General features: G+C 39.1%; 2 protein-coding genes across 2 annotated transcripts; one reads left to right on the top strand and one right to left on the bottom strand.

Moving 5' to 3' along the window:
- The first annotated feature begins 357 nt into the window (after nt 1–357).
- Nucleotides 358–4,220, top strand: prozb (protein Z, vitamin K-dependent plasma glycoprotein b). The gene is made up of 8 exons (XM_027156532.2): nt 358–700; nt 1,006–1,169; nt 1,459–1,483; nt 1,572–1,685; nt 1,855–1,986; nt 2,155–2,258; nt 2,496–2,613; nt 3,311–4,220. Exons 1-8 carry the CDS (start codon nt 625–627, stop codon nt 3,841–3,843), a joined length of 1,266 nt encoding a protein of 421 aa, XP_027012333.2. The 5' UTR covers nt 358–624; the 3' UTR covers nt 3,844–4,220.
- Nucleotides 4,006–18,068, bottom strand: pcid2 (PCI domain containing 2). Its single transcript, XM_027156534.2, has 15 exons — nt 17,956–18,068; nt 17,427–17,481; nt 17,248–17,337; nt 15,136–15,209; nt 13,478–13,543; nt 13,309–13,350; nt 13,138–13,192; nt 12,002–12,105; nt 11,817–11,892; nt 10,202–10,343; nt 9,998–10,098; nt 8,241–8,314; nt 7,999–8,124; nt 5,585–5,708; nt 4,006–4,490 (listed from the first exon to the last, which is right to left on the bottom strand). The coding sequence occupies exons 2-15, from the start codon at nt 17,460–17,462 to the stop codon at nt 4,401–4,403; spliced, it is 1,200 nt and encodes a 399-aa protein (XP_027012335.1). The 5' UTR covers nt 17,463–17,481; nt 17,956–18,068; the 3' UTR covers nt 4,006–4,400.
- Between the last annotated feature and the right edge of the window lie 2,422 nt (nt 18,069–20,490).

Genomic DNA, 20,490 nt, shown 5'->3' with positions numbered 1-20,490 from the left:
CATTGTCAGAAGAACTTTTCAAGTTGATGTTAATATATTTCCCCGAATTACATAAAAAATAATAATAACAGCCATTCCTGAGCTTAAGTAGGTGTGTTAGGGCTTGAAAATGCTACAACGTGCAGTGTACAGCACTCGAGAGGAGAAAAACTTCAGGTTTTAAGGTCCAAACCTAACCTTTGGGCTACTTTGGGACATTCTGTTTGCTCAGTTGTTTACAGATTAGAGTCCTTTTACTGTTTGTCCTTTTAAACCTTCCTGCGAAAAAAATTCTAACCCTGTTTACAGCACATTTCTTCACTATTTCTGTTCATTCAGGTCAGATTTAGATTTCTAGAGATCAACGTCTGAAAAAAATTCATCTTTATATTGCTACAACTTGTGAAATTCTGACTGATCTCTGCGACTAAACCACCATCGTGACAGCCACCGTGAAATGACTCTTGAACCTTAATCGTGTGTCAGTTCATACAAGTACATGCTTGTGTAAACCTTGTGTTGTTGTAACGGGAAAATATACCAAGGGTGGGAGAGATTTCGAGCAAACATAGCCAACAGAGCAGAGATCAAGGCAAAAGTGAAAATCTCTCAGTAATAAAGCAGTTGAGGATTTATCCAATTGTAATGGAGTTGCAGTTATGGAGTTTCTTCTATTTCACACTGCACAGCTGCTACCTGATAGCCAACGCTGACCAAAGTGGTAAAATATATATATATATATTTTTAATGAGAATAAGCTAATGTTTTCTAGATTAGTTTAAGAGTAACATACATAGATGCACAATAAACTCTATTAAAATGACTACACATTAATACGTAGTATTGATTTCAGACAAGAAATCTCACACTATTGTGACGTATTCAGCAAGTAAAAATAAGTTTTTACCGAATTTTTTGTGTGTGATTTTTAATGATGGTGGTATTATTCTAATCTTCAACATTTACTGTAACAGGGACATCTTGTCGCTAACACACACTTATTTTCTACTTTACATCTTTCCTAAGTTTTCCGATCTGCTCCAGAATCCAAGGCGATATTTATGCGACCTAAACGTGCAAATAGTTTCTTTGTGGAGGAAATTCTAAAGGGCGATTTGGAAAGAGAGTGTTATGAGGAAAGATGCAACAAGGAGGAAGCCAGAGAGTTCTTTGAGGACAATAAGAAAACAGTAAGCCAATAAACTAGAGACTCACTTTCCGTGAAACAGACATATGGGGAGAATATGGATGATTCTTGTTACGTTCATTATTACGCATTTCACCATCATCACAATTCAAGTCAACTGATCCTACAACCGCTTAAAAAAACTATCATTACTAACAGTTTCTTAATAAAGCTAAGAGCTGTACTATTTTTAATAAATAAATACTTAATATGTACTGAAATACATGTTTATATAAAATATAAAAACATTTTTTTCCCACTAATGTACAGTACTGTATATTTTGCCTTCGTAGGAAGAATTCTGGGCCAAATACAACGGTGAGCATCTCTCCTTCATCCTGACTGTAGGATTTAATAAATGGTGTTTTTTTTTTCCATGGTAGTGACATTATTTGCTTTAACGCAGTTCAAGATCAGTGTAAAAGCAATCCTTGTCAACATGGTGGCATCTGTATAGAGAAGAGAGGAGGATACATCTGCAAGTGCACCGACATGTACACAGGCCATAACTGTGAAAAGGGTAACGTTTGTTACTGCTGGAGTTTGTAAAAGTATTTTGTTTAATGATTCTACATGTGTTTAACTACAGCATGGTGTCTTCCAAGTTCATAACCCTTGTGTTTATTCTTAGCACAGCGTTTATGATTAGTTTGGTGTCTTGGTGTAAGTGAAACGTCGTCTTTATGCAGATGTTTCTGAATGCCCTTCTGGAGGCCCTCTGGTTTGTGAACACTACTGCAGACCCTTACATGAATCATACAGATGCGTCTGCGCCAGAGGCTACAAACTTCACCCCGATGGAAGGAGCTGCACCCCTCAGGGTTTGCGACACATATTCTCTTCTGGGTTTCAGGTCACAACAAGCCGACATTATTTGTAGGCGTCTTTTATTCATCAAATAAGAACAGCTTAACATCAAAGATGGTGGTGTTTGTCAGAGACAGAGATGTCATTGTTTCCCAATTACATAATTTTCACAATTCTCTCAGCTCAGGACACATGTGGGTATCTCAGCGTCTTATCTGAGGATTCTACCAAAAAGAATACGAATCAAAATGTCCCCATCTGCCCACAAGGAAAATGTCCATGGCAGGTAAGCACGTTGAGGTTTCAGTAATTCCTGTTGATCAATGAATTCTGAGCAGGAAATCAGATAAATAAACTTGAGAGATAATCTTGAAGATGTTATCATGAAGGACTGAAGCAACGTCTTCAAGATTATACCACAAGTTAAATCTCCTTGAGCACAGTAAAAGTAATTTCTGTATAAAAGTGTATGTATTGCTGATCACGAACCAGGTATAAATAGATGCACCTCACTGTTGGCTAGGTGACATTTGTGGATGTTGGTGGTGATGTAATCTGCCAAGGTGTGATTCTTGGAAAGAGGTCTATACTTACAACAGCTACATGCATGACAACAGGCAAAGAGCTTTCCTTGGTCATTGGTGAGCATCAGCCTTACTATGTAACGATTTGTTATACCAGGGGTTCCCAAACTTTTCAGACCGCAACCCCCAATATTAGACTGCTGACGATTCCTCCCCCCTTTTTTTTCTCCTCCAACAGCTTGTGAGGATTTGCGATTTGGTTACAGACTGAAAGAGCTAAAACAAAAAGGAACACAATCTCTAAGCCAGGCTATTTTATTAATAAATTATGGACAAAAAAAAAATTCCATCCCATAACTGTGAAATGCTTACAGACAGAATACGAACAAGCTGCCTGTAACACGAGTACAGCGTTGGCTGGCACCTTGGAACAATTATAACTTCATAACCACCGTTTCATTTCTGATCAAGTTTAGATCTCAAAATAGCCCGATCACTGTTTAGTAAAACACCAAATGTGCATCTAGCTAGCGCATGTTGTTGTGCTGTAAAATGTGATTGACGCCGTCATTTAACTGTTGTGATTAATCGGAGCAAACAAAGTTTTATTTCCGGTTTATACTCGCATTATTACAACCTTTTTTAACATATAAAAATAAAAAATAAAAATAAGTAAAGTTTCTGGAAATCATCTCGCGACCCCCCACCCCCCACTTTGGGAACTGCTGTGTTATACAACCTGTTACCACTGAAGCCTTAGCTGTGCTTAACAATCTACTAACACTTATATATGTTGTTGTTGTTTTTTCTGTAGGCCACTCAGTTGAAAAAATAAATGCTTCTCAAGTGACCAAAAGGACTCTTCATAACAGGTATACGACCAGCAGACCTGACGATGACTTGGCATTTTTGGAGCTTAAGGAGCCGATCGCTTTGGGTTTGGTCGCCATCCAACTCTGTCTCCCGGAGAAGGATTTCAGTGAAAACATCTTGATGAAAAGTGATAAAGAGGGCGTGGTAATGGGTCGAGAAAACAAACCTTTATACCTTTCACTAGACGTCTGCAATTCCAAATTCAATCTGAGTTTTCCCTTGACCAATAAGATGTTCTGTATGGAGGAGAGGAAGGCTGAAGGTTCCGTACAGGGACGATCGAATCACAAAAAGAAAGAGTGTGATCTTCCGTCTGGGTCTCCGGTGGCTACAGTGGAAGGAAATACAGCTTTCCTAACTGGATTGTTCCTGTCCCAAAGTGACTGCAGTCAGGGACTCGTGTTCACCAAAGTTTCCAGATATCTGCTGTGGATCCGCAGACTTCTAGTGAGCACCGAGTCCGTGCAAACATGACACGTTCTGGCAGAAGTTTAGTCTCCAGGATATAAATGTTTTAACAGCAATGAACCTACTTTCAGAATAAACCTGTGGTTTCATTCTGTGTTAAAATGCACATTTTAAAGATTTCCTCTGATCATGCATAGTAAAATAGTTAAATCCACCGTAATCATGGAAAATTGTACAAAACAGTTTATTTTACACAGAGAATAAAAAACACCACAAAAATAACACAAAATATGAAAAATCATCCAGAGAAATTGTTGAGTCCTAGAGCGCCGGAGAAAGCCGTGTATTTCACTTGTATATTTCGATGCAGTTCCTGTTTAATTAGGACATCACAGCACAGAAACAGGTTTCCTATCAACTTTAAAATAAACTGCTGAAAATCACATTTAAATGTGGTGTTTTAATGTCCCAAATATTCAATTCACTTTGTCACTGGCCAAGAATTACACTTCTGGGAGATGTTTTCCAAACTGGAACTTCTGTATAACTAATTCCACATCGGTGCGAATGCAACAGGATTCAGCTTAGACGAGGGGTTCCGAACCCTTTAGGGCCGCTGTAGTTTAAGATACAGAGGACAAGGGTGGGAAAGGGTTCTGCTTACTGACAACCAACTTCTGGTGCTGGTGTGATATATACCCTTTGATGTGACCCTGTGTGAGACACAATTACACAAGACACTTATTTATGTGCATTGTTATCTGACCCAACTTATAAACGATCATGTACAAAGTCAACAAAGTTCTTCATATACTGTACATAAGCAACAAATATTCTCTTTCACTCCTAATCACTAGAGGCAGTGTATAAAACTTGGATGACGAGCAGAACGGCCATGAAAGTGCTCAGTGATACCCAGTGCACTCACCATACGTCCCAGGATAGAGTGCTACTCAAAGTCCATGTCATAGTAGACACAGTAGCTGGATGTCCATCCTGTTAATGGTGAAAAAAGTGGGCTACTCTTAACACCATAGCTGTTCAGGAGTTGAGAACGAAACATAGAGTAGACTTTTCCTTAGTAAAGGCGTGATAGACTGTTTCTTATACACAAGTTATATTATCTTTGGTGGAAAAACTGGGCTCATCTGGCCACTAAGCAAGTCCATCTCCGAAGCAGGCAACTTGCCCACTTTTTTAGCAAATATGCTAGGATTGCTAGTAGAAAGTTAGTTCCTTAAGCAAACTTTTAAAGCAAAGCCTTCATGATTCCAAAACCAACACTTTCTTGTCTACGTTTTTCTCAGCTGGTCCAAATTCGGTATTGTGTACATCAGCCACAAGGGATTGTTTATATAAGCTTATAAAGCCATGCTGCTTCTAAGTTGTTTAATCATACAAGGGAGAATGGATAAGTTCCAGCGGTGAGCCAGGGCTTAAATCTTCCAAATGAGCCACTCGGTCAGAACAGGGTATCAAATCAGTGTCAGATACAGCTTCTGTGAGACTTCCAGTGCAATGAAAGCAGTAAGCACATTGTCGGTGTCTAAATATTTACGGAACTGACTAAGTTAATTCTTTTATCCGTCTACCAGGGTATACTGGAGTTTACAGACAGAACAGAGTCATTTCTACATGCACAAAAGTATCCAGAGGTTTTATACACTGCCCCCAACCGGTGGAAAGGATGAAATAGAAACAAATACATCGAACATTGAGCTCTAGAACCATTAAAAATATTCAATTTGTAAAGTTCTCATAAAAGCCAAGGCTCCAGTCATTACTATGTTATGCATGACTATCTTACCATGTATATGAGATTGGCCAGGATGCACTGAACTTCATCAATGTCCATGTCCTCCATCTGCATCATCTTCAGTGCGACCAGGAAAGCGTCTAATGGAAGTTGGTGAGTCTTTAACAAATGATACCTAGAAAGAGGGAGAAAATTGGAATGACTTCTATTCCAAAGTTTGTTCTATGACATATCAGTCTATTACCTTCATAGCCTACCCATGGGAATAGGCCAATAGTCTGAAAAGATCATCATTTACATTTATGGCATTTAGCAGACGCTCTTATCCAAAGCGACTTGCATTTATCTCATTTATACAGCTGACAATTGAAGGTTAAGAGCCTTGCTCAGTGGCCCAGGGGTGTCAGCATGGTGGCCTTGGGATTCGACCTCTCAACCTTCCGGTCAGTGGTCAAATAATAATACAAATTTTATTCAGCACCAGTAACTACTTCATATATTTACCAGTTCCCCTTTTCCACCGAGGCAGTTTGAGTGCTGGTTCAGAGCCAGAGCCAAATTTAGAATCAGTTCTTTCTTTTTCGACCGCCAAAGCACCGGCTCTGAACCAGGAAAAGTGGTTCTTAAGTAGCACCAAAACGTTGCTGGTCTAGACTTAAGAACCGCTTATGTCAGGGGCTATGGGCGGGGCTACTGTTAGATAATGTACCTTAAGTATACTAATGTTTAATACACTTTTACTTTACCGCAATATGATACATATCAGCACACATTTTTCTGTGTTAATGATAAAATAACGTTATGTACTTTCTCGATTCCAACCTCCGTTTATACAAATTACATGGAGCTGCACGTACACATTGGATTCGCCGCGTTTGGATGCCAATGAGCATTAAAAGGCACATCTGTCTACAATAAAGCTCGCATAATGAACTGTTCGATCCTGAGAATGTGGATTACACATATTCATTTTTGTTACCTAGCTACCAAGATGTGCAAATTATCGAACAACAGACTTCTCAACCTTTACGGGCGTTCGTATTCATTACCGAGAACCGAGAAGCTGCTCCAATTAACTGTGTACGGTTTTTTGGACTGAACATCTGGCAGAACTGTCTATGTGGCACATTATTTACAGATAGACGGCACCTTGGCTCCTGAGTCATTCCTGGTCTTGTCACTTCTAATTACATTAAAATAAATCAGAATCTTTTATTTTGCCATGTTGTGAGTCAGGTTCTCATAACCACCACACCACTCTATAATCCCTTAGACATTAATTTTGACTCCCCTCTAGCCTTATCTGTTTCATTACATCAGGCTTGCAGGTCATTTCTGTCCCGCACTGGTGGAATAAACATAATATACAAATATTCGTACTGTAATATTCGTACCAGACATTTGGGTGTTGTATCTTCTAAACTCTCTGGTTCCCCAGATGACTATGAGATTCCCGTTTGAGTTTGAGTTCCTCTCAAGGTTTCTTTCTCATATCATCTCAGGGGTTTTTCCCCTCACCACCATCACCTCTGGCTTGCTCATTAGTTATACATTTCAATTTCAATTTGAAATTATATCATTTTTATTCTGAATGTTTATATGCTTTTGTGACAATACGGATTGGTAAAAGCACTACACAGATAAAACTGAACAGAATTATACTGACACTTCTGCTATGTGAAGCACTTAGGACTTACGACTCTGCCCCTTTCCCACCGAGGCAGTTTGAGTGCAGGTTCGGAGCCTAATTTAGAACCGGTTCTTTCTTTTTCGACCGCCAAAGCACCGGCTCTGAACCCGGAAAAGTGGTTCTTAAGTAGCACCAAAACGTTGCTGGTCTAGACTTAAGAACCGCTTGTGTCAGGGGCTGTGGGCGGGGCTAGGGGCGGGGCTACTGTTAGCGCATTTGATAATGTACCTTAAGTATAGCAATGTTTAATACACTTTTACTTTACTGCAATGTCATACATTATCAGCACACATGATAGTAGGTAGGTACTTAGCCTTAGCATGTTGGATTTGCCGCGTTTGGATGCTAATGTAGGTTCACAAAGCCATGAGAATTAACAGTAAAGCAACATCCACCATTGTTGATGTTTGTGTTTGCCGCTGCTGTGCTAACGTTGCTGTGTAACGTGACACGTATACAGTGACGTCAGACTCGGCTCTGTGACGGCTCTCTAGCCGGTGGAAAGGCAAACCGGTTCTTAGAAGGTTCGCCAGTGGAACCAACATTGAACCAGCACCAGCACTAGCTCTGAACCAGCACCCGGTTCTTTTTGGTGGAAAATGGAAGCACCCTCTAAAGCTCTAAGAGGGACATAAGATATAAGATTGTTTGGAATTTTATCTTTAAATGAATTAAGTCTAGAAATGTAAAAGTTGTCCTTTATCTGAGTCACGTTATTAATACCGACTGAAAGCAAACACGATTCTATCAGCCAAAGACTTTGGAGTAAACTTACACTTTCTTGAAAAGGTTCCTGTAGGTGATTATTTTCAGCTTTTCCAGGATGAGAAAGATCCCGCAGCGGATGAAGAAGGTCTCGTGTTTGGCAAGAGCCTCATTCAACAACAAAAGGTTGCCCTCACTAGAAGAGAATAAAAACAAAAATGCAGAGCTCATTGTTACTTATAATAGAATTACTTCATTTGTGAGTTAAAAACTTTTAAAGCACTTAACAACAACATAGAGAGGAAAGCAGACCTCACTGCCTTAGTGACGTCTGCAAACTGCAGGAGATCGTACTTCTTAAGCAGGAGGTTTGTTGGCATGTGGCCCTGTGAACAGCACAGAACAGCAACGAGTTTTGTATCGGCAGTGACAGAAGATATGAAGACGCAAATGTTGTACAGGTTACATTTACTGTGTAGCACGAGGAGTAAAATGATTGTCTCGGTACCTCAACATCAGCATAGCGAAGGAAAAGAAAAGACATTTTCGAAAACACTGTTCAGCCATAATATTAAAACCAGTGACTGAATTGAAACCAGCAGGTCTTGTGTGGTGTTCCCAGTACGTGCCAAACGAGGTCCAGAGACGTGGAAGGGTCATGGGTGCCCAAGGCTCAGTAAAGCCCTGTCTGATCGGATCACCATGAAGGGCTACTGTAGCACAAATTGCTGAATAACTTTGTGCTGTTTATGATAAAAAAATAAAATTAAAAAAAAAAGGTTGCCATGTTGACTCTTGTCCACTGTCAAAACCATCCACAGTGTGCACATGAGCGTCGGATCTGGACCATGGAGCGATAGAAGAAGCTGGCCTGGTTCTGTTGAATCATAATTTTCTTTTTATATAATTTGGATGGCCGAGTGCGTGTATATTACTTCCCTGGGAACAAAAAGGAACCTGGACGCACTATGGAAAAAAGGACAGATGTCTGAGGTGATGTAATGAGTTGGGAAACCTTGGGCCCTGCCATTCATGTGGAAGTTACTTGAACACGTAGCACATGAACATTGTTACAGACCAATTACATACCTTCATGGCACTAGTATTCCTTACTCGTAGTGATCTGTTTGAGCAGGATAACATGCCCTGAAACACTGCAATAAATTGTACAGGGAACGTGACAAAGTGATAAGTGACATACGGCTAAGTACGGATACTTACTTACTTACTTACTAAGTACACATACTCAGAATTCATTCTCTGTGTTTAACCCATCCAAAGTGCACACACACACAGCAACTTGCTCAAGGGCACCTCAGTCGGCCCGAGACTCGAACCCACAACCTTAGGGTTACTTCCTCACAACTTCAAAGTTCAAGGTGTCGACATGGTTTCCAATTTCCCCAAATCTGTTTCTGATGGAGCGTCTGTGGGATTTGATGAACAGACCCAACCTTACAACTTAAAAGATCTTAATGCCAGATACCACAACACACCTTCAGAGGTCGTGTGGCGTCCATGGCGACACCCCACACTACAGGTTGTATCCTATGCTACACACTCCTACACCCTTTCCTCTGAAAAAAAATCTGTTGCTGCATCGTCTGTGTTTGGATTTGGGGAACATGACTTCCTATCACACTTCCTTATCATATGTTAAATAATGGCTTTGATTTTTCAATTAGACTTTCAGATCTTTTGTGAAGGAAAATCATTTCTCAAAATAACATTTCAAACCCACATTTACACCGGTTATGCATAGCAAAAACGTCATTTGTGGCAAAACGGCTAGTCATCTCATTTGTAACAGGAAACCCATGCTAATGAGCAGTAACACCAAGACAGACCAGAAATACCCACTCGTTTCCAACACAGAGCAATCTGAGTGACGTGAAGGAGAAAATCAGCGCTGTTGCTAGCGAGAGAACTGAACGTAAGACAGAAAAGGACACTGAAATTATCACAAATGCTTATGTGGGAAACGTAATACGTCGCAGGCGGAATATTTTTCTGCAAGTGATGGTATAAAAGCGGCCCTAAAGCTGCCCCCGGAGTCGGACCGCACTTACGAGCAGCATCTTCACGGGCAGCAGGTAGATGAGAATGAGGCGCTTGTTTCTCTGGCAGGAGCGATGGCTGTGCTGGAAGGAGAATGTCAGGTACTCTTCCGCTGTCAAGACACCAACATGCAGTTGATCAGAATTCGCCATTCGTATGCAAAAGACGTGATCTGTTGGACTTCGTTAAAAACAATATGTTATCCGAGATCTAACCCAGTTTAAAGTCGCTGTCGAACATCGCTTTGCGGCCCACGTAGTACTTGTAGGTCACTCGCTGCGCCATGCTGTAATCGTCCTTGAGGTTGGAGCTGTCGATGGCACGGATAAGGGGCTTACACAGGTGCAACTTATTGATCTGATGACACACAACAGCGACACGTGAAGACAAACGATCAGGATAGATATATACGTCTTTATACACACACATCAGGTTCACAACAGATTTTTATTACGCTAGATTTCATTAGAATTACGTTTCTGTTAACAAATCACCAACTAAATCGTGGTGTTCTATAATTTAAAAAACACACTGAAGCTCCTCCATCCACCGCCTGCTCCCAACCTGATTATACGTTTCCTCCTGCATGTTGTGACGACTGAGGATCAAAAGAGAAACTGTGATGATTCAGAGAAGGTGTGAACTTCTCCAGTGTCTGCGTTTTAATTAAAAACTTTTCCCCCAACTAAGTTTACCCTTTACATTTCTGCCTTTAGCAGACGTCCTTATTCAGAGTGCTTAAAGCTTTTAATTATACAACTGAGCAACTGAGGGTTAAAGGTCTTGCACAAGGGCCGAGCAGTGGCAGCTTAGTGGCCCTGGGATTCGAACTCACGACCTTCCGATCAGTAGTCCAACACCTTAATCAAATGGGCTACGACATCCCTTTGCTGCTCTAACACAGCAGTTCCCAAACTGGGGGTCGCAACCCCCCTGGGGGGGCGTGAGATGATTTCCAGAAACTTTATTTATTTATTTATTTTTTATATGTTAAGCAGTCTAATACTGGGGGTCACGGTCTGAAACGTTTGGGAACCCCTGCTCTAACACTCTACACATACACTGTGTATACACACAGGGTACCACGGACCTCTGACGGCTTTACGTAATCTCTTTATGTGCCGTCTCAGTAATTCTTTCTCTTCTAAATCCTTCGTTTCAATTCCTCGCATAAGGTTTATGTTTAAATCTGCTTGTTGTTTTAAAAAGTCTATTTTCAATGAACATTTTAAATGATATATTAATATATTTACATGCTTTATATTTATTATGAAAAACCTCCTGCAGTATTGAGTGGATTGAGTGAGAAGAGGTAGCTCAGTGGTTAAGAGGTTGAGCAGGTCATGAGCTCTAACCCAAGCGAGTGAGTTCCTTAGCCCTTAAGTGCTCAGTTATATAAATGAGATAATCCTGTAAATGTAATTCTCACACACTTAAACACTTCTTTCCCACACACAACTAGATCTCTGATTGGAGAGCTGACACTCTCCAGCGCACAAACACAAACAGGACTGTTTGAAAGCAGGCGCCTATCAGCGAGTACCAAAATGCTTCGTCTATCGGTACTATCGGTACTGCAGATAGGCTAGTATCATCACACTATCGCAGAGAACGAGCTCATTTGTAAATATACACACAGCAAACGTAGTAAAGTGCTGATTATCGGGGAGCATTGTGGGAAGGGAGAAAAGTTCCAGTCCACTGGAAAGGATTTTACAGTAAAAAAAAAAAAAAAAGAGAGGGAGAGAGGAAGAGCCCTTAGAATGGCTGACTCTCTGATCAATGCCCTGACTACTGGACTAGGGAGCTAAATAAGACTCAATATTTTACCTTAAAATAAATCTTGAACAGCTGATTGACGAGAAACAGCATCCCCCACTTCTTGGAATCTTCGATACCTGCACGACTGATAGGGCAGAGAACACAATGACACAATGACATGGCACACACACACCGGTATGCAGGTATGAGTAGTGTGTGTGTGTGTGTGTGTGTGTGTGTAAGCATGTACTCACTTGTCGCTAGCACACACTCGGAAGCAGCTCATGAGCTGTTCTGCTGCCTTCTCCAGCATGTCTCCGACTTTTCCCTTCCCCTTTTTCTGTAGCTGCTGCTCCGCCTTCACACACAAGCAAGAAACAACTCTTAGCCATAGCACTTAAACCACACCGACCTGTGAACCTCAAAACCCTGACACTTTGATACCAAGACTTATTCAGTGGTTGATTTTAATAGTCTCTGAAGTATTGTTTTATAGTAAATCCCCAACCGTCTGATCATGGAAGTGGTAGCTTAGTGGTTAAGGTGTTCATCTACTGATTGGAAGGTTGTGAGTTCAAATCCCAAGAGCACAAATCTGCCATTACATAAGATAAATTTAAGAGGCTTTTTACACCTGGTCACTTCATGTGTTTTCTGTGATCAGATAGCTATCAGATGGTAAAAAGATCAGGTCTCGTTTTTGAGACGGATATAAATCCGATGGTACAAACCCCTTCAGGAGGAGGTCTGGGACGCGTTTCAGATGAAACTGGACAGGTGTAAATGCATGTGGATGTTCAAGCCACATATGTCAGCGCTATACTCCTCCCTAACGGAAGTACGTCACTCGCTCGTGATCTTTCACCCAGGCATCTCGTTGGGTCTTAAAATGCACCAAAGTGTGTTCCATCTCAATTACCCCGGAAATGAGGTCAAATATATTAGCATTTTGGGCGGGAGTAGAAAGATCGGATCGATATCCGATTCGCCGAGACGCATTTATGTGGCCTGATGTAAATGGAACAGTTTTAACAAATCAGATAGCTATGGGATCAGAGACAACACATGAACCCTTTGCCTTAACCGATGGACTGCCAGTGCGATCACACATTAGTAGAAATTAAATCTGTTGGTGATGTGGTGAACTTTATATTCCTGTAAATGACACTGTGCCACAAATGATCTTTATTCAGCTTTAGGTCTTTGTGTACGAGACATTTTCACTTCATAAATTTCACTTCATGTGGATGATGAGTTCAGGGTTTGGGGCAGGACCAGCGTCAGCTCTCATCTCTTCTAGCCTAGAACGCCCGTAACCCTGGTAACAACCTCCGATAAAAAAATCAAACAACTCCTGTCTCAGTCCCTGTCTCAGGATTAATTCGCTTACATTGTTGGCAAATATTCGTAGATCAAGTGTGACAGCAAACATCATAAATAAAGCCCTGAAAGACAAAACAAGAGCGTTATAGCAAACACACATCCAGACACTAGATCGATACCTAGATAATGCTGTTTGATGATGTTTCACACGTGTGAACGGATGCCAGTGAAATCTTACCAGTTTTCTTCTTTGTGAGCTTGAAACGCTTTCAGAAACGATGTATGATAAGGTTAAGTTTAACAGCTGTTCTTCGGATTAGAGAAACACAGATATGACCTCTGAACATTTCACACATCCACTTACATCTACTGCAAAAAAGAGCTTATTTACTTCCAGCAAAGGATATTGCACCACCACTGTCTGGCATTTATACGCCTCCACAAAGTCATGGTTCGCCACAGCATATGTACATCTGAGGGGAAGAGAGAGAGAGAGAGAGAGAGAGAGAGAGAGAGAGAGAGAGAGAGAGAGAGAGAGAGAGAGAAAATGAGAGAGAGAGAGAGAGAGAGAGAGAGAGAGAAAGAGAGAGAAATGAGAGATAAGAGAGCGAGTAGCAGGAAAGAGCATAGAGACCCTTGATCAGCTCTCTCTATCTCCTCGAGTCTCTCGCTCTCGCGCTCCTCTCTCTCCTCGCTCTCTACTTTTCCTCTATCTCTCTATCTCTCTCCCTCTCCCTCTCTCTCTCCCTCTCTCTGCGCCTTCTCTCTCTCTTCTTTCTCTCTCCCCCTCTCTCTCTCTCTCTCCTCTCTCCCACTCCTCTCTTCTCTCTCCCTCCTTTCTTCTCTCTCCTCGCTCTCTCTCCTCCCTCTCTCTCTCCCTCTCTCTCCTCTCCCTCTCCCCTTTCTCTCCTTCTCCTCTCCTCTCTCTCTCTCTCTCCCCTCTCTCCCTCCTCTCTCTCCCCCCCCCGCTCTCCCTCCCTCTCTCTCTTCCTCTCTCTCTCCCACTCTCTCTCTCTATCTCTCTCTCCCCCACTCTCTCTCTCTCTCTATCTCCCTCCTCTCTCTCTCCCTCTCTCTCCCTCTCTCTCGCTCGCGCTCTATCTCTCTCTCTCGCTCTCTCTCTCCTCTCTAGAGTTTCTTTCCCCATCTACTCCTTATTAGGGATTTTCTCACAGCACTGAACCCGGGGCATCATCACACTAAACCCTGCTTTTAACCCAGGGAACATTTCACACTTGTAATGTAGAAGCTGCTTCAACACTGGTTTTTACCCGAGGTTCTAAAACCTGGAATTTAAACGGCTTTTACAGTTTTAGCCCCACACTGCGACACCACACATGTACAGTGTAAAATAATAATATGATGTTAAATTGTTGTGACTATATGCTTAGCCTCAGAAAGCCAGAAAATCAGAAACGGAACAGAATGTAAATCAAATCCATATCACATGATTTGTGCAGACACAAAAACCTTAAATAAATAAATAAACAAACAAACAAACAAATAAATAAAGTCAAATGGTGGGAGAAAGTGTCAATAGGAGCGAAGTGAAGGTTTTATTTTGTCTGATTTAAAAAATAAAATAAAAGTCGGTTCAGTAAAAAAAATGGGTGGCAGTCAGAAATAATACTGAGTGTTTAATAAACTGACTGAAAAATTAGCTGGATATCAAGAAATGTCTGGTGAACAACCAAACAAACTTAAAAAGGCCAAAAAAAAATTTGAAAGCTTTGAAGGATAATAATAAACACCTGAACACAGAACGGCAGACCTGAACTGTTTTGTCCTCACTGACGTGAACACGTGAGACAAGCCGTTATTCAAAGCGATCACATGTCGTATTTATGGGATCGCGGTTATTGATGTCGCAAATATGCAAATAAGATGGTTTTGGGATGTACAGTGTGAAACGGCACATTATAATTAAACAGGATTAACTTTTAATCGTGGGTAAAGTGTGAGCAGTGTGAACCATCAAAAAAAACAAAACCCAGGATTCTGTTTGCCCAAAAGTTTCCAGTCACCCAAGGTGAACGATTTCAAGTGTAAAAAGCCTAAGCGTTACCTCAGATGTGCAGCAACCATCTCATCATAAGGAGGTTCCAGCACCTGCTGACATTTATCCTCGGGACTGGACAGCTGTCGACACAAAACAAGGCTCAGTCACACAAAGTAACAGTTTCCCTTAAGGTTTCTCGAGCAAACCGTTACAACTAAAACAATCAATCATCACTGGTGTGTCAGTAATCAAACAACGATCAAATCCGTTTGCTTTTTTAAGCAATGTTAATCCCTGTAGAACAAGCTCACGCTTACTTTAAACTAGAATCGTTCGAACACAAGTCTAATGTTTTGGCTAAAAGTTAAAACTTTCTCTAAAACAGATCTGAAAATTTTGCACAATTTTTTTTTTTTACTGAATTCTTCAGTCACAGATTTCGGTAAAATAAACTCTGATGTCTGTTTATACCGCAGCGCTAGTCAGAAGCCGGCGATTCATTTTCTAGCCACAAGGCAAAATACAGGTTTATATAAACGGTCCTCTCTGAACTTACCGGAGCAGCAAAGCCAGTTGTTGTTTTTGCTCTACACTGAGGACATTTAGGTTTTAACAGGATTACAGCTTTTATTCCCTGATGTTTACATCTAGACGTGTTATACAACTTAGAACATGATGACTGTTTGTAGGTGATCAAAACTTTTGGAACAAGTACGTAACTGACAAGTTTCTGGTAGCTCTTGTTTGTACCGTAACATATTGTTATTTAAACAGTTAACAGATCTGAATGTTTACTCTTGGTTTGAGCTCTGAGTTTCTCGTTAGAAGACTGCATTTGCTGTTTAAAAGGGCAAACCTACATGAAGACCAGTGAGAAGACTATGGGTGAAAAGCTAGTCATTTTGAACCAGAGAAAAGACATTGTACAGCACTGGGTACAGCCAATACAGCACCAAACTGCTGTGAAGAAAAACAACAGTGCGTAACATTCCCAACAACCTCCACAGGGCAGGGTGAAGGTACCGCTATACACCGTCTGGGAAAGACTTTGTGAGCGGAAATATAGAGACCAAACCACAAGATATTAACCACACATCAGCGAAAAGAATCAGAATGACAGATAGAAAATCTCAGAAAAATACAGAGGTGATATTCTGATGTGGTCTCATTCTCATTAACGTCAAACGTCTTCAGGATACAGCACTGTGCCACATAAAATGATGTGAAAGTCTTTTTGTAAATATGCCAAAGTGTTATGGGATGTTTACTTGGTGTTTATGATTGAAATCTCCAGCATCAACACTTTGTAAAAATCAGACATGTAACCTTAATTTTTACAACACATGTTTAACATGAGAAGCTACTGTTTATGTATTAAACGAACAAAAATGACAATGACAATTTATTTATATAGCACAATTAATTACAACGTCCGTCGACCGATGTGCTTTCCATTAGGTCATTAAAAACAGAAAAACCCATAAAAAACAAACAGAAAAATCACATAACGTTAGAAACAGACAAAAACTGTTCTTGTCTCTCGGATGGTCCACAACATCGAACCCAATTATAAATTGTTAAAATGTGTGACGTCATTTATTACTAAATTAAACGTTATAATGGTACATTACTGTGGTACTAACAGTAAAGAATAACACTTCAGACTGTGCCGTTAAATGAAAATGAAATGAAACACAGATGAATTATTTTCTTTTAACAACCCATTCTGGAGTGTGTTATTCCTTACTTAAACACTTTGGTTTGTGTTTCTGACACAAACACACACACTCGTGCACATGTGCAGTCATCTCACACTACCTTGTCTTGGATTATTTCCCTCTTACATGCTCCAGTGTGTCATTATTTATATTTATCATGCAATCAGAGGTGAAACTGCTTTGGTCAATCTTTCTCTCATGTCTGTCTCATTCTAAGAGTTTACGGTAATTCAGTAATATGTTATAAATTACACAACGTGTCACACGTATTGAAAAAATCTAACTACCATTTAACTTATATTAGAAGTGATTTAAGTCAATTCTTTAGAACAATTCAGAATAATATAACTTGACTTTTAATGTTGGTCATCAAACACACACACACACACACACACACACACACACACACACCAGTTAACTAGAATAAGAAGGAAAAAACAGACAAGAGCGTATTTCTAACCTGCAGTCGAGGATTGGCTACATGTGGGTGTTTAAAAGAGAGAAGCTCTGCACAGAAATTTCCTTCCTTGTTTTCAATGGCCTCCAGGACCTAAAGGATGTTATAGAATATATAGTCTTTCAATTTTAAATGGTTTATTTCAATAATGTTACTCAGAACAAACCAACAACCAAACCCACCTGCTGGAGATACTGATTGATCGTGATATGAGCCATTTGTGTGTTGGGATGGAATCTGAAATAAAATGAATGAATGAATGAAATAAAATCTTTAGTCTTAGAGGAAAAGAAGTGTGCTGTATTTTTTTTTATTCCTACTAAATCACTAAACAGTAACAATAGTAAAAGAGCAGTGATGGAGCAAGACTGACTGTTTACACACAGCACATGAAACACAGTCTGTAAATGTGCACGAGAAGTGATTTCTAAAAACGTCATTAACTCGAAGCTCAGTGTAAATCAACATGAGCACTGATCCGGCTAATGAGATCAGCTAGCTAGCAGACTTAGCCTACATGCTAACAGCACTGACTCGGCTAAAGGTATCAGCTTGCTAGCAGAATTAGCCTACAGGCTAACAGGCTAACGCTAATTCTGTCGCCGTCACACAAACTCGCTATAATGAAAAGGACTAGGAGCGAATGTGTGTGTTGTTGTTGTTGTTGTTGTTGTTGTTGTTGTTAATTCCCAGATACTGTAGAATAATCACCTGTACACTGTCACATCTGCCCCTAAGCTAAGAGGTGCGCACGAGCGTTCAAAACACCGGATACTGTCAGAAGCACTTCCTGTTTACACATTGGCGCGGACGATCTGAAAATTCTGCTAATGCAGATTCGCGACAAACAGACAGACCAACAAACAGACAGATAAACAAACAGACAAACAGACAGACAGACAAACAAACAGACAGACAAATAAACAAACAAACAGACAGACAGACAAACAGACAAACAAACAGACAAATAAACAGACAGACAAACAAACAGACAGACAAATAAACAAACAAACAGACAGACAAACAAACAGACAGACAAATAAACAAACAAACAGACAGACAAACAAACAGACAAATAAACGGACAGACAAACAAACAGACAGACAAATAAACAAACAGACAAATAAACGGACAGACAAACAGACAGACAAATAAACAAACAGACAAACAAACAGACACATAAATAAACAAACAGACAAACAAACAGATTATCAAACACACAGACAAACAGACAGACAGAGAAACAAACAGACAGACAAACAAACAGACACATAAACAAACAGACAGACAAATAAACAAACAGACAAACAAACAGATTATCAAACACACAGACAAACAGACAGACAGAGAAACAAACAGACAGACAAACAAACAGACACATAAACAAACAGACAGACAAATAAACAAACAGACAAACAAACAGATTATCAAACACACAGACAAACAGACAGACAGAGAAACAAACAGATAGACAAACAAACAGACAAACAAACAAACAGACAAATAAGCAGACAGACAAATTAACAGACAGACAAAAAACAGACAGACAAACTGACAAGCAAACAGAAAGAAAGAAAAAACAATACAATAAAATACATACATAAATACAATAATATAATTAATTAAAAAATACATAGATAGTCAGACAGACAAACAAATAAATAAATAAAACAATGTAAAAAAAAGATAAATAAATATTTCTAATTAAACCGAGAAGTTAATTTAACCTTTCTATCACCATGTATTATATCATATAATATATTTCTATATTACATATATGTATTTCTAAAGGTATTGCCATTAATAAACATACAAAAAGCTGCTCCTGAATTATTGATCATTAAAATATTTTAAGTACTGTTGTGGTATTTACATTAATAAATAGTCTAATAGCCTTTATACATGTGGCTGTATTGTGTATATGCAACTGGACTGCAAATTCTGCATAAAAAAGATAGTTGGGTATTTTTTATTTATAGCAGCAAAATTAAGAGTTGGGTTTAACAGATAATACTTGTTCATTACTATTTATAAATATTATATAGGAAGATATGAATGCAATCAACATGTGACATCAATTAAAATGTCTGCATTTTCCTTTCTGAACGTAATATAAAATAAATGTTTATTTTTTCTTTGTTTGTAAAATTATTATTATTATTATTATTATTATTATTATTATGGTGATGATGATGATGATGGTTATAGTGATGATGTTGATGATGATGGTGATGGTTATAGTGATGATGATGATGTTGATGATGATGATGTTGACTGTTATTATTATTTTTGTTATTACGATTATGATGATGGTGATGATGATGATGATGGTGATGATGATGATGGTGATGATGATGATGATGTTGATTATTATTATTTTTTGTTATTATGATTATGATGTTGATGATGATGATGATGATGATGTTGATGATGATGTTGACTGTTATTATTATTTTTGTTATTACGATTATGATGATGATGATGATGATGATGGTGATGATGATGTTGATTATTATTTTTTGTTATTATGATTATGATGTTGATGTGATTATGATGATGATGATGATTATTATTATTGTTTTTGTTATTACGATTATGATGGTGATGATGTTGATGATTATGATGATTATTATGATGATGATTATTGTTGTTATTATTATTATTATTATTATTATTATTATTATTATTATTATTATTATTATGATGATGGTGATGTTGACTGTTATTATTATTGTTTTTACGATTATGATGATGATGGTGATGATGATTATTATTATGATGATGATTATTATTGTTGTTGTTGTTATTATTATTATGATTATTATTGTCATTATTATTATGGTTGTTACTTTAGTCACATTAACAGATTTAATAAACTGTTGTATCATTACTAAATAACTGTTTATTATATTGATGTGCTTCGCAGTTAATAACAGTGTCCCTCAGTAAACAAAGCACATCGAGGACATTTCCCAGCATGCACCAGTCCCAGAAGAAAACGCGCAGGTTGCCAGATCCATTTATTTTACCGCATTGGTAATTTTTTGGAATCAGAATCAGAATCGGGTTTATTGGGAAATTGTGTTCACACACACACGTAATTTGGTTACAGCTGACTCTCAAAAGTACAGACATAAACAACACTATACTATACAAGACAAGACAAGACCGACTATACATGACAACACAGACAATGAGATACAATATAGACAGTACGAGTATTAAATATGAATACAGAATTTATGA

This window comes from Tachysurus fulvidraco, chromosome 18 (assembly GCF_022655615.1).
Source record: "Tachysurus fulvidraco isolate hzauxx_2018 chromosome 18, HZAU_PFXX_2.0, whole genome shotgun sequence".
Taxonomy (NCBI): domain Eukaryota; kingdom Metazoa; phylum Chordata; class Actinopteri; order Siluriformes; family Bagridae; genus Tachysurus; species Tachysurus fulvidraco.
The sequence above is the reverse complement of the archived record's forward strand: the minus strand, read 5'-3'. Positions and strand labels throughout refer to the sequence as shown.